General features: G+C 40.3%; 1 protein-coding gene and 1 pseudogene across 2 annotated transcripts in view; one reads left to right on the top strand and one right to left on the bottom strand.

Annotated features, from left to right (window-relative positions):
• Nucleotides 1-3090: 3090 nt before the first annotated feature.
• Nucleotides 3091-15232, bottom strand: part of RFTN2 (raftlin family member 2) — a 62888-nt gene continuing 50746 nt past the window's right edge. Inside the window, exon 9 of the mRNA XM_022567324.2 lies at nucleotides 3091-6102. Coding sequence (XP_022423032.1) covers nucleotides 5830-6102 — 273 coding nt within the window. The 3' untranslated portion in view covers nucleotides 3091-5829. The remainder of the gene's footprint in view (nucleotides 6103-15232) is intronic.
• Nucleotides 5912-7834, top strand: LOC111171697 (small ribosomal subunit protein eS1 pseudogene; annotated as a pseudogene). Its single transcript, XR_016394062.1, has 2 exons — nucleotides 5912-6243; nucleotides 6431-7834. The product of XR_016394062.1 is annotated as a small ribosomal subunit protein eS1 pseudogene (transcript).

The following is a 15232-nucleotide window of genomic DNA, read 5'->3' as shown; positions in this document are numbered from 1 at the left end:
TCCACAGGAACAAGTAGCAGGGCCAGGGTCTGCACTCAGTCCTGGCTCCAAAGCTCAGCCTTCTCTGTTTTGATCTGCTATTTCATATGTTTCTGAACATTGCCTGCTACCTATGCTTGGGAGACTTCTTTAATTCTTATGTTGAGTAGGGTTGTGTTAGTCAGCATGTGTTGGAATGGAGTGGCTTAACCAAATAAGGTTTTGCTTTTCTTTGTAACAAGGCCAGAGGTCAGCAGTCCTGGGCTTGTGCAGTGGCGCCAGGGTCCTTCATTGGTGTCCCAGGCTCTTCCTGACTTTCCATCCCACCATCCTTGGGGCATGGCCACCTTCCTCACGGCTATTTCTTGGTTATAAGAAGGCTGCTCTCCTCCAGGCTGCACACACTGGCCCACATTGGGTATTAGCAATCTTTTGAAAACTGCTAACCCAATTTAAAACAAAAAAAGGCATTTTCTTTTTTTGTTGTTTTGCAATTTTTTATTAGTGAGTTTAAACCAGGGCATGTTTATTGGTTATGTTTCTTTTTAAAATAAACTACTTGGGAATTCCCTGGCGGTCCATTGGTTAGGACTCTGCGCTCTCACTGCTGAGGGCCTGGGTTCAATCCCTGGTTGGGGAACTAAGATCCTGTAAGCCGTGCAGGGTGGCCAAAAAAAAAAAAAAAAAAAAAAGACTTTTAAATAAACTACCTATTTGTGTCATTTGCAGTTTTTTCTACTAGGTTGTACATCTGTTTTTTATTAACATCCTTTGTATACTTAGAATATTAGCCCTTTGTTATTTGATAATTTCTTGATTACAATTTTTTGTTTACCTTTTGATGATGTTAATGGAGTGTTTTTCTGTGTGCAGGTTTTAAATGTGTAGTCTTAGTATTTACACAGTCTTTTCCTTTATGGCTTCTGGGTTTTGAATTATGCTCTAAATATTTGCTCATATATTATTACAGTATTTTTATAGTTTTGTTTTTTATATTTAATTTTTAATTCATCTGTAAGATATTTTGGAATAAGGTATGAATCCCATTCATTTTAACTCAAGTCCGTGGCAGTAGCTCTTTACATGAAGAGGTGGGAAAAAAGGGAGAAACATACGTAAAATGTCAGTCTGCAGCTATACCATAAAGCTGGAAGTTTTAAAAAATGGAATCTTAACTAATACTTTTGGAGGGGGTTAGACAAGGAGAAAAATCTTGAGTCACATGGTTTCCCAAAAGGACAAATTCAGAAGAATGACATGTGGCTAAGGAACTAATGTTTACAGGAAAAAATATTGAAATGTTAAAACCCACTTTTTGTGTGTGCTGTATAAACATTCAACTATGCCTATAGTCTGAGAAAGAATAAAGGAAATGTAAGTAAAATATCCAAATTTGGTGTGTCTCAGTTTTCTATTAATTTACTGAAATTAGAAGACATGCTATATTGTCTTGTGTTAAATAAAAAGTCATTTTACTAACCACATCTATTACAATGATGTGAGTGGTTCTACTTTTGAAACTTTAACATGTTGAAAACGACTCTGTCCCTGAGGATTAGTATCCCCATTAAGACACAAAGGAGTTGAAATGTATTTAACAGTTTTTCTGCATAACCAACCAAAGAAATTCTTACATTAGAAAGCCTGGACTTCAGATTTCCCAGGTGTCCGGGTGGGTGGTTCTTGGCTAGCCCGCCCAGAGTCAGGTCTCCTGGTGGCTCAGACAGCAGTGATTAACTGGGAGGAGAGAGTGAACACTTGATTGAAACATGGAGGGTCAATTCAAACTTTTTTCCATGTAGGCAAATCTTCTAATTCCCCCAGCTGTTTTATTTAGTGATTAGATTTTTGATGAGAAGATAAGAATAACTTGATTTCCATTTCTTATTGGTTTGCTTCACTGACCTTTTATGCCTTAGTGTACACTTTGGAACTTCATTTTCAGCAATTGAGATACTGTTTTGCAGGGAAATGACTCAACAGGTAAAGGAAGTTAAAGAAAAAAAATGTTACCATTTTACCAGAACTGATTTTCCTTTGAAGCTGCTGTCTAGGTATACAACAACGACGGATGGGGGTGAAGTCCAAACTTCTTACATGACCTCCACTAACTCTGTGCAGTGAGGTGGGGAGCCTCTGACTGGCCCGCGGGGATGAAATCCCCAGTTCCCTACTGTTTTTCTCTGACACCACCCTGGCCGCGGTGTTGGGCCCCTTTGGTATAGCCCTGTGAGGGTGGAAATCTAGGCTTTCCACTCAGTCTGTGCTGGTGTAGGTCCAGGTGAGGTCACAGGTTTTTCTGTGGTGGTGTTTGGCTGGAGTAGAACAGTTATTGTCTAAATATGTGCCGTCTTGCTAGGCTTTTCTTAGGGTTTTCTTGGTCTGCAACATTGGCATTTCCTGATTGCTGGTTTCTTCAGCTTCCAAGTCTGAGATACATGAGGCAAAAATAAAACCAAGAAACTCACCACTGGTCATCTTATGTTTATGTATAATCATTTGTCAGAACTGGCTCTATAAACTTTGGGCTATTGCACAAGTAAAACTCGCTCTCAAGGTATGATAAGTTGCTATAATTAATATTATTTAAATGGTTCTGATGGTTTGCATTTAGCTGGTTTGCATTTAGCTGGTTTTCCTACATACCCACCAGTGTATTTTGAATTAAAATGCTTAGTTATAGACTCTCCCCATTGCTAGCACCACTCCATTTCAGTGCTCACTTGAAATTTAGTCTTTCCATACAGGCTGCTGCTGGGGCCCTGAGGAGTTGAGAGAAGGAAATCCTTTTTAGTCTTAACGCTGAAAGAGCCACAGTCCTTCTAGCCTAGAGGGAATGGTAGCGAGGAGTTAAGGTAGTGAGGAAAGGCTGGGAAAAGAGACAGTTCCTTAGCTGTTCCAGAATGAAAGAAATGAAAATGCAACTGGTATATTTACAGTCAAATATACAAACACCTGCTCCTGATAAAACAAATGATTTGGAGATGATAGTTGTGATTTGGACTCACCACAGCCCTGCCTCCTGCTTCTATAGGTGTCTGAAGGCTCCTGGAAGCCCTCAAGTCTCTTAAAAAGAGTGATATTTCTGTTGTCTTTAAGTGGCATCGATAGAGCTGCTCCCCAGCTCAGTGGCAATTTCTCTGGTAATTAGGTGCTAAATGCTGTCCATGGAGATAACAGGTGACATTCAACCCAAATGGGATGGAACTAACAGGTGGTTATGGAAACCTAAGACAGAAGTGCCATAGATGCTGTACCAAGGGGAATGGCAGAACCTCACACCCACATCTATGATCTGCATATTTTTTCATCATCATAATTTATAGGTATTAAAAATTCACATGCCAGAGCCCCTAAGGAATTACACAGCATTATGAAAAGAACTGAATGTACAACTGGTAGATAATGATAAGGTTACTCACATTTAACTTCTTAGGCATATAGAGTCCAAGTTTTGTTACTTTTTGTTTTTTAAAAGAGACTCAGAGTTACTTATATATAATTAAAATGCTCTAGAACCATTTGGTCATTATTTATTCACTATCATACAAATTTGCCACATAACTTAAGGGTAACTGTTGGAGTAACTTTATAAAATAGGTTTTAAGGGTATGACCGCTAAGTTTATTCTAATAAAAAGATTTTTTTAATAAGAAGAAATAACAGATTAGAAACAGATTGTGAAAAGAAAGTATTCTTATACAAATTTTTAAAAAATTAAAAGATTTCTGAGTTTTCCTTTAGTCGATATAAATTTCTTTCTCTTTTTTTTGGGGGGGGGGGGTACGCGGGCCTCTCACTGCTGTGGCCTCTCTCATTGTGGAGCACAGTCTCCGGATGCGCAGGCCCAGCGGCTCACGGGCCCAGCCGCTCTGCGGCATGTGGAATCCTCCCGGACCAGAGCACGAACCCACGTCCCCTGAATCGGCAGGCGGACTCTCAACCACTGCGCCACCAGGGAAGCCTCTTCTTTCTCTGTTTTTAATACTTCAAATCCCTTCTTTACACTAACAGAATATACCAGAATCTCTGCCTGTTGTAGACCCTGGCATTGGGAAAAACTGTCTGATCTTTCTGAGTTCATTACCTGTGTTTCATAACTCATGGCATTTTGTGGGCTCCAGAAGTAGTATTTATTTCTACCAAAAATTCACCAACTCATGAATATGGAACTCAGGTTCATCTAAAAATCAAAACCAAAAGCACTTCTGCAAATACTGTTGATAGCTATTTCCATAGAATAATACTGAGCAGAATATTCTTCAGTTCCTTTATACCTATAAAGGTAATGCTTATGCACGGTAGAAGTAGAATAATTCCACGTCAATCTTACCAACAATTCATGGAGATCAACATAGTTTAGTGACACCATACATTTTTTTTGAAGTATGGTTGATTTACATGTCAACCATATGGTTGATTTACATTTACATAACAGATTTACATAAAAACTTTATTTATTTTTTTGGCCACACTGTGCGGCATGCAGGTTCTTAGTTCTCCAGCCGGGGATTGAACCCGTGCCCCCTGCATCGGGAGTGCAGAATCTTAACCACTGGACCAGCAGGGAAGTCCCTAGTTACACTATATATTTGATAACATGTAATACATATCTGTCATATGTGTAAAACATTATGAGCATTTGTGTTCAATAAAACAATAGCCCAATTACAAATGACATTTTATTATTCAAATGACTTTATAATGTCAACACCAATGCTAATAAAAATATATAATAGGCTGAACTCATCGATGGCACAGTTGTAATTCATTTGAAGTAAACCACATTTCAAAGTAAGCCTTTCATAGATAAATGAAAATCCTCTATTTTGTAAAATTTTAATCTTTACCTGTTAAAGGCTGGGCAAGGCAAAGGCATCCCTACTAGCAGAGCAAGAAAAGCAGAGATGGAACAGATAAGTCACTGTACACATTGCATGTGCTATGAGCACCTTTTTACTCCTGCAGGACTGAAAATTCTGGGTTTCCACATTCTTCATGCTTTAGCAATCAAAATAAAAGCGTAATTCATATCTAGGCTGATAAAAGACTTGTTTCCATTTAAAGTTGATGTTTCCCTTTTCAGACTATTTACAATTTAAAAGAAAGAAAATTATTTCTGTCTATTACGGTTTTTAAATATTGAGATTGTGGATTCTTCTCATATTGAATTTAAAGGGATGGTGCTTTGCTGTGTTTCTAGGCTATCAGACACAAGAAAGTTTAAGCTCAATGAATTAGTACGAGGTTGGTAACATGGTGACCCTTTAAAACCAAAGACATACAAAAAGGATTTTTTTTCAAAGAATATTTTAACAAATAAGGGTTTGCTTTGTACATACCTGCCATAGTTAAAGACAAAATTTAGATTAATTGTTATATTCAGGAAATAGGTACTTTATTAATTAGCCCTTTGTGTGTGTGTGTGTGTATGTGAAAGAGAGAGAGAGAGAGGGGAAGAATTTTCAGCTTAAGTAAGGCTCTAACTTCCTGAGAATTTTCTAATTAAGTGAAAATACTGGTTGAGATATTTAGTTGTCTTACCAGGAATTGTAAGAAAAGTATACCTTACACATTCATGAGACACTGAAGTACATTGGTTAATAACCTCATAAGACATCTGCTTAAACAGATGTTTTAGTTGAGAAAACTGTAAACATGATTCTAAATTTACAAATATGTTGGTTATTCTTCCTTGCCTGGAAGGTTGAGCCAAAGTTTATGTAGATTAGAGGAAAGCCTGAGTCTGGAAAAATTCAAAGTATTCCATAAATGCAGATAAAGCAATACAATAAAGTAACTTGGCAATTATTTTAATAATTATTTACAAGGCCTCTGTTCCTTCTTTGCTCACATACAAGTGACCTGAGTTACTCCATCTTCCTGGTCAAACTGTCCATCATCTATTTCCCGCAGGACACTGTCACTGTTGCTGAACCCGGAGAAGCTGCTGTGCTGGGCCAGCCTCTTCTCCTTCATCCAGCATTCTCGAGAAGGAGCGAGGAGGCGCGCCTCGGGCGGGCTCCAGCCCTCTGCAGGGTGTGACAGGGCCGTGTCCAATCCGACGCTCCTACTCGTGACTTTGCTCCTGTCTTCACCTTTCACGTGCCGGCTGCCTTTCCTCTGAAACACAAGAGATTGGCAATCAGGAGTTAAAAGAATGGGCGCCATCTTGTCCCGCTGGTCTAGTTCCCTGCCCGCTTCTCTTCAAGCGCCAGCTCGGGCCGCCCTTCACGTTCCCTCCTCCCCGCCCTCCAAGCGAAGGTGCGCTCCCCTCTCTGTTCACACCACTTGGTGGCTTCCTGGCCCATCGTTCTCCTCATTGGCGGGTGGGCTGCGTGCCCCTGTCTGGGTCCTCAGTGACACCTCTGAGGAGAGGGACCTGCTGAGATCTTACTTGGGGGAGCAAAGCAGGTAGAGAGATGTGCTAAAACCTCCATTTTCCTTCTAGGTGTTTGTCGGGATCTGAGCAGCAGAAAAAGTGCCCCAGAGGCTACCTCTCCCCCATTTCTATAGGAATAGACTGCACAGGTGATTCAGACTGAGATCATATTGGAATAAGGGGCACCCTTCTAGGAGGAGCAGACCCCTCTCCTTGCCCTGCTACAAGCCGCTTCTGCCTGACACAGTGGGATTGCTCAGCAGCGGGACCAGCTCCTTCTGCAGACTGTCAGAGAAGCTGCGGCTATTTTCACTATGAAATATTGCTGAGGCCTGACCCCATCCTTAATGCGGTTCGCAGTAGAAAGACGTGGTCTCTGCCAAGGTAACTTAAGTCAAACTAAGATATCTAAGTCAACAGAAGGAGAGCTCAGGGAGAGAATTGTGGATCTTCAGACTCCTGATGAGACTACAGGGGCTTCTTTAATACTGATAACATCCTTTTGGCTCTCGGAGCAGCACCATGGCGGTCGGAAAGAACAAGCACCTTACGAAAGGCGGTAAAAAGGGAGCCAAGAAGGAAGTGGCTGACCCATTTTCTAAGAAAGATTGGTATGATGTGAAAGCGCCAGCTATGTTCAATATAAGAAATATTGGGAAAAACACTAGTCACGAGAACTCAAGGAACCAAAATCGCATCTGATGGCCTCAAGGGGCGTGTGTTTGAAGTGAGCCTTGCTGATCTGCAGAATGATGAAGTTGCATTTAGAAAATTCAAGCTTATTACTGAGGATGTTCAGGGCAAAAACTGCCTGACTGATTTCCATGGCGTGGATCTTACCCGTGACAAAATGTGCTTCATTGTCAAAAAATGGCAGACCATGATTGAAGCTCACGTTGATGTCAAGACCAATGGTTATTTGCTTCGTCTCTTCTGTGTGGGTTTTACTAAAAAACGCAACACTCAGATTCGGAAGACCTCTTATGCCCAGCACCAGCAGGTCCGCCAGATCCGCAAGAAGATGATGGAAATCATGACCCGAGAGGTGCAGACAAATGACTTGAAAGGGGTGGTCAATAAACTGATTCCAGACAGCATTGGAAAAGACATAGAAAAGGCCTGCCAATCTATTTATCCACTCCATGATGTCTTTGTTAGAAAAGCAAAAATGCTGAAGAAGCCCAGGTTTGAATTGGGAAAACTCATGGAGCTACATGGTGAAGGTAGTAGTTCTGGAAAAGCTACTGGGGACGAGACAGGTGCTAAAGTTGAACGAGCTGATGGACATGAGTCACCAGTCCAGGCATCTGTTTAAAAATCAGACTTTTAATGGTGACAAATAAAGATCTCATTTGTGATTAAAAAAAAATACTGATAACATGACAGATATTAGATCATGATCATATACTCAGGCACAAAAGCTGAGTAAGGATAAATAAGATAAAGATAAAATTTAAAAAACATGTAAAAAGCCCAGTAATTTCCCAGATTACAAAGAGTTTATTTGCTTAAAGCTCATTTATATGTTAGTTGGGAACTAGGATTACATTTTCTCAAATGTGAGAACTAAATTTACTCAAAAAAAACTCAGAAAAATATATAGAAGTCAGATGCCTAGGCTAGTCTTACGAAAGTTTGTTAATCCATAGGTTTCTTGAACTATAGTGTATAAAATAGAAATGCATGGACTTTCCCTGGCGGTCCAGTGGTTAAGACTCCATGCTTCCACGGCAGTGGGTGCGGCTTTGATCTCTGGTCAGGGAGCTAAGATCCCGCATGCCGTGCGGTGGGGCAAAAAATTAAAAAAAAATAAAAGTAAAAGGATTTCATACTGGCTTTCATGGCAAATATACCATGCAAACAGCTGTATTAAACTGAATTTTGCGGGCTACTGTGGAATGTAACCACGGTTGATGGCACTGTTTGTATAGGAAGATGCAGGCCTCAGTGTGTTGCTTTGAAAGGAGTGTGTTGGCAGCTCATCTTTTTCTTGGCTGAGTTACTGGAGTCCTTGGACAAGTTGAAAGGAACAAGTCTGCAGTGGGTCCTGCCTCAATAAAGGCCCACTCTCACAGCCCAAGTCAGACATAGCTTGATGGTAGGGACATTTTCATTTGCATTCATCAAGTGCAAGTCTCAGATCTCAAATCTTTTCCCTTTTTATTCCCATTCACCAAATGTACTGAATTTAATACAAGCAGTGGAACCTGACAGACTTACTCTCAGGGTAGAGGATTTGAGAATGTCTCATTCTCCCTGGCATTGGGACCCTGGTCAGTGAGGATATAGCCTTTTGGCTGCAGGCAGGGCTGACCGGTACTGCTCCTTTCTCAAGCCTAGCTACTGGCTCCTTTCCCACAGGCACAAAGGATGCATTCACTCCTGAATGACCTCTCCTGTTGACTGAATGAAATGGGAAGGAGGGGGAGCCTGGGAGCACTTGGCAGCCTGGATCTTTCCTTTTTCACCAGCCCCAGGGCCAAAGGTGAATTTTGCAATAAATTCCTTCTTGTACATCAGCCAATAGAGGTCAGCTCTCACATACTCAATGAGAATTTTCTTAATAAAAATTGGGTATTATTCAGAATAATAAGATAGTGACAGTAATTCACTTTTAAATAAGTATTAATAAGTAAACAGCCACTAAAATTTAAATATTAGAAGCTGACAAAATACCTAACTCTATAAAAGATTTCAGAACAAACTCTTTTCTTTTTTTACCAAGTGACTTTTAATAAATACATGTTCAGCGATGATGTCGCCTCCCTCACTCTACATGAAATAATAGCTTTTCCAACAAATCAAATTGCAATGTTCTTATAACTTAGAGTGTAGGAGACTGAAGCCTGACCAAGTCCTTGGAGATCATCTACTTTATTCCCTCATTGTACAGAGGTAAGACCCAGAAGGAAGATGGTATTTGTCCAAGGTCAGGGAGTAGCTGGCTTTGAACTGGAGCCGGAGTGTCTTACCTTATTTTTTTCACATTATCTGCTCTGCAAAAATATGAGTAGATTTGTGGTCAAAGATTTGTATGTTTCTCAAATAAAAGTTTCCAATTACAAAAATAGTACACGCTCAGTGTCGAAAACCAGGCAAAAATAAAGAAAAAAGCAAAACCCACCCACAATCCCATCTCACAGAGATACCACTGTTTAAATTTGGCATGTTTTACTATGTATTTGCATATGCACACATGGATGTGTACAGCTAGCTCACTTTTGCACTTAACACTCACTATATTTTGAGTATTTCACTATGTCAATGAAGAGATTTTTCATGCAACATTGCCAGACTTATTCATATAGGTTCTCACTTTCTTCTGATATTTTCACTGTAGAATGAGAGCAGATTCTACCAAGAGTTGCATGCAGATCTAATGCTACCCTTCGATAAAATCAATCAACTTCTGAGAATCATCCTCATTTACTAAAAATGAATGACCCATTTCAAATACACGAGACTCAGTGACAAACCAGTTTCAGTTAGGCTGTCCTACCAATGTATCTTTCATTTTCCACTGTTGACATCTTAAAAACAAAAGTAAAAGAACAAAGTCAGAATTATACCAGCAATCATAAGACTTTGCATTGTCTTGGACAGTGTTATGATGGATAGAGTGGAAGAGTAGCTAAAAAATATGGTTTATAAAGTAATAAAAACATGGAGTGGACATTCAGGATTTCTCTTCCTTGTGTGTCTCAGGGTTGAAAGAGGAATAGGAAGTCACTGTAAGACTAAGTGTGACTCCAGTACCAGTTAGAAGAGTCTGAGCTTTTGAATCATGCAGAGAAACCCCGACCCTTCTTGCTCACAGAATATGTTCCTGAGTCATCCAAGCTTGGGGCTGTCAAAATCATTCAAACCTGGGAAGGGAAAAAGGTGTCGTGGACAACCATCTTTCCAGCTAGCTTTCCTATCCACCTTCCTCTCTACTGCAGTGTGGGCATGTGACCCAATCAGATCCAATCAGAGTCCTTCCCTGGGATTGCTATATTGACTCTAGGATAAAGAAGTTCTTTCTAAAAATTGAAGTATAATTGATTTACAATATTATATTAGTTTCAGGTGTAAAACAGTGATTCAATATTTTTATAGATTATACTCCATTTAAAGTCATTATAAAATATTGGCTATATTCCCTGTGCTGTACAATATATCCTTGTAGCTTATTTATTTTATACATAGTAGTTTGTACCTCTTAACCCCCTACCCCTATCCTGCCCCTCCCCCTCCTTTCCTCTCCCCTCTGGTAACCACTGGTTTGTTCTTTATATCTGTGAGTGTGCTTCTTTTTGTTATATTCATTTGTTTGTTTTATTTTTTAGATTCCACATGTGATAACATACAGTATTTGTCTTTCTCTGTCTGAGTTATTTCAAGAAGTTCTTTCTTTTTGATGAGGTGGCCATACTCACCTCATAAGAAGCCCTCTGCACATACATATGTAGAAGCTGAAACAAACAGAACATCCTGGGGCTGTTGAATCTCTGGAATCAGTCCCTGAGGCACTGTTTTTGGTAGCTGTCTCTTTGATATTATGAGCTATGCCAGAATCCTTCCCACCTAGAAGCCAATAAATTCCCTTATGGACATAGGCTAATCTGAGCAGGGTTTCTGTCCCTTACACCCCAAGGGACACCAATAAGTCATGTGGAAACAAGTGTGGGTGGCCCAGAAGAGGGCTGCTCTCCAGCCTGAACACTGCCCTATGGCTGCAGTTGATCCCTCGTCCCTTCTGCCCACACCAGTAAGAAGCCCATTTGCTTTGAGTGAAAAGCATTCCCTAGATGAAGGACTTCATTAATGATAAAAGCAAAATGCTTTCATTTTTATCTATACATGATGCTCTTTGAGGTACCTGACATCTTCTATTTATACTGGCACCAAATTAGATTTCACTTGAGGATACTAACGGCTAGTGAATGAAATATGACCCTATGACTTTCCAATAATTTCAAATGACTGGGAAAGTAAGAACAAAGTTTGATTAAATAATTATCTTACCATGCAGTAAGGAAAGAAATTAATGTATATGTTAAATATTTCTTAGTATTCATGTGATTTTATTTTTTTATTATTATTATTTTAATTTATGAATTTATTTATATTTGGCTGCGTTGGGTCTTTGTTGCTGCACACAGGCCTTCTCTAGCTGTGTCTGGGGGGGGCTACTCTTTGTTGCGGTGAGCGGGCCCCTCACTGCAGTGACTTCTCCTGTTTCAGAGCACAGGTTCTAGGCACACAAGCTTCAGTAGCTGTGGCATATGGGCTCAGTAGTTGTCGCTCGCGGGCTCTAGAGCACAGGCTCAGCAGTTGTGGCGTACGGGCTTAGTTGCTCTGCGGCATGTGGGATCTTCCCGGACCGGGGCTCAAACCCAGGTCCCCTGCATCGGCAGGCGGCCTCTTAACCACTGTGCCACCAGGGAAGTCCCCATGTGATTTTATTTATAGTTACCTTCAAAAGATCTAATTCAGAACATTTCTGTGACTGCAGCTCCTTCACTTCTGGGTTTGTATTAGAGAAATTATTCAATAGATGTGCCCAAGAAGTCTTTACCACTTGAAATCATTCGTTTTGAGATACATTTTAAAGATAAGGAAATAATTTGAATGCAAAGCTTCTCTAAAGGAGAAAAACAAATGTAAATTGGAACCATTTAAATTTAACTCCTGTCTCCCAGGGTCTATTCTCTCTATCTTTCTTTTAATAACAGAACTCTGCACCCACCTCACCACCAATGCCTTGCAATTTTTAGCTGGGCATGTAGTATTTCACTATGGTACCAGCACATGGTTGCCCCAATTACATTTCCCAGCCTCCCTTGCAGATGCTTGTGGTGACATAAAGTTCAGGCCAACGGGATGTGAGAAGAAATATGTCTGTGACTTGGGGGTCAGTGCCTTAGAAGCATGCCTGGAATTTCCTACTTCTTGCTGGCTGGACACAGCAATGAGTGAAGAAGCAGTCCTGGGTCCAGAGGCAGAAGCCAAATGTTGAGGGTGGCAGAGCTGACCAGTCATGAGGCAGAGTTTTGCCCACCCTGGATTGCCTGCCCATCTTTAGATAATTATGAGAGAGACCCTTCTGTTGTATTTAAATCATTCTAATTGGTCTTTTTGGCATAGCATCTTAGTAACTAATTAGTTACCACTTAATAACTAACAGAAAAAAAATTTTGGCAACTAATGCTTTTTAGCTTAATTTTTCCCAACTTTCCAATTATGAAAAATTTCAAATATACAGAAAGTTTAAAGGATACTACAATGTACCTAGTTCAAAACTTGTTAATATTTTGCCATATTTGCTTTATATATATATATAAATATGAACATATATATGTTCATGTGTGTTTTTTTGAACGTCAAAAAGCATCAATGCACTACATTCCTACATATTAGCTGAAGGTATTTTTTAGCTGGAGAAAATGGAGGGTCATTAGGAGTTTCTGGATTTTTTCTTCAGTTTCCTCCTCCCAACCCTGTGGTAGGTACTAACATTGTCCATTTTACAGATGAGGACACGGAGGCTTGGACAGCCTGGCAGAAGCTGTTTGTACACACACACACACACACACACACACACACACACATACACACACACACACACATACACACACACACACACACACACACACACACACACACACCCATTCCCTGGAATCCCTTTCATGGTTTGTTGTCTAACCCTAAGAACACCACTGGATGGAAACCCTACTCTGAGTCAGTGGAAACTAAATACTTTTAAATGACCTGTTGTTTCTTATAAATAATTATCAAAGGGAAATGGGCTGAAGAATTTAACTGAAATAAAGATTTTTAGGTAATAGAAAAATCTGATGAGTTTTTTACTTGAGTCTTCAAAGAAACAGAAAAGTTAAGAAAGAAGATCTTGGAAGAAAAATTGAGAACATTTAATAGATGGAGGTAAAATCCTGGTCAGAGTCTCTTACCCTGCTTAGCATAGCTATCACTTCCTTGAGTCTATCAAGAGCCCTCCCCTCAAAATAAAGAAAAAAATTTTTAAACAGATAAAAAGAAGAGCAAGATAAAAAGAACCTTGCTTTCGGGTCTTCCCTGGTGGTGCAGTGGTTGAGAGTCCGCCTGCCGATGCAGGGGACACGAGTTCGTGCCCCGGTCTGGGAAGATCCCACATGCCGCGGAGCGGCTGGGCCCGTGAGCCATGGCCGCTGAGCCTGCGCGTCCGGAGCCTGTGCTCCGCAACAAGAGAGGCCACAACAGTGAGAGCCCCCCCCGCCCAAAAAAAAAGAACCTTGCTTTATTTATACTACAGAGCCTCATGTAGAGGAAATGGAGGTTAACAATCTCATTATACTTCATAAAAATTCCATTATCCAAGGAGAGTTTTTACTGAAGGACAAAGGTATAAAAAATATAGCCTATGTGATTTATAAAGCATGCAATCTTTCATAACATTTTTATTTTATTTTTAAATTAAAAAAATAAAATTATAAAGCATACAATCTTTTAAATTTTAAATTTAAAAGTAAATATGTAAAAGTGTAAAGTTCTATGAATTTTAATACATGTATATAAATTTGTGTACAAATCACAATCAGGACACAGAACAGTTCTATTATCCTGCTCAAAACCCCCCATGCTATCCCTTTATCACACCCTTCCCCAAACCCCAAATCCCTGGCAAGACATGATCTGTTATCCACAGTACAGTTCTGTCTTTTTGAGGATGTCATATAAATAGAATAGCACAGGGACTTCCCTAGTGGTGCAGTGGTTGAGAGTCTGCCTGCCAATGCAGGGGACATGGATTCGATCCCTGGTTTTGGAAGATCCCACATGCCTCGGAGCAACTAAGCCCATGCGCCACAACTACTGAGCCTGTTCTCCAGAGCCCGCGAGCCACAACTACTGAGCCCACACTCCGCAACTACTGAAGTCCATGCGCTCTAGGGCCCAAGTGCTGCAACTACTGAACCCGCGTGCTGCAACTACTGAAGCCCAAGCTCCTAGAGCCCGTGCTCTGCAACAAGAGAAACCACTGCAATGAGAAGCCCACGCACCACAATGAAGAGTAGCCCCTGCTCGCCACAACTAGAGAAAGCCCGCATGCAGCAACAAAGACCCAATGCAGCCAAAAATAAATAAATTAATTAATTAAAAAAAAAAAAAGAATAGTACAGTCTGTAACCTTTTGAGACTGGCTTTTTTTTTTTTTTTTTTGGCTGTGCCATACAGCTTGCAGGATTTTAGCTCCCCAGCCAGGGATTGAACCCAGGCCCCGTCAGTGAAAGTGCCAAGACCTAACCACTGGACCACCAGGGAACTCCCTGAGACTGGCTTCTTTTAATCAGCATGCTTTTTGAGATTAATCCACGCCATTGTGCATATGAGGAGTGCATTTGTTTTTATTTCTGAGTAGTATTTCATTGTATGGAAGTACCACAGCCGTTTATCCATACACCTGCTGAACACATTTGGATTTTTTCCAGTTTTTGGAGATTATGAATAGAACATATAAACACTTATGTGTAGCTTTTTGTGTGAACAAAAATTTTTATTTCTCTAGGGTAAATGCCCAAGAGTGGGATCGGTGGTCGTATGTAAGTGTGTGTTTAACCCCATAAGAAGCTGCCAAACTCTTTTCCAGAGCAGGTGCACCATTTTGCATCCCTACCAGCAGCGTGTGATAGTTCTGATTGCTCCTCATCCTTGCTAGTTCTTAGTACTGTCAATATTTTTTAATCTTAGTCATTCTAGTAGATGTATGGTAGTGCCTCATCATGGTTTTCATTTGCATTTCCCTTGATGACTAATGATTTAAATTTTTTTTATGTGCTTATTTCTCATCTACATATCCTCATTGGTTAGATGTCCAAGACTTTTAACTAT

This window comes from Delphinapterus leucas, chromosome 8 (genome assembly GCF_059928025.1).
Source record: "Delphinapterus leucas isolate spDelLeu-1000000601 "Yukka" chromosome 8, BTC_Dleu_Yukka2, whole genome shotgun sequence".
Lineage (NCBI taxonomy): Eukaryota > Metazoa > Chordata > Mammalia > Artiodactyla > Monodontidae > Delphinapterus > Delphinapterus leucas.
The sequence above is the reverse complement of the archived record's forward strand: the minus strand, read 5'-3'. Positions and strand labels throughout refer to the sequence as shown.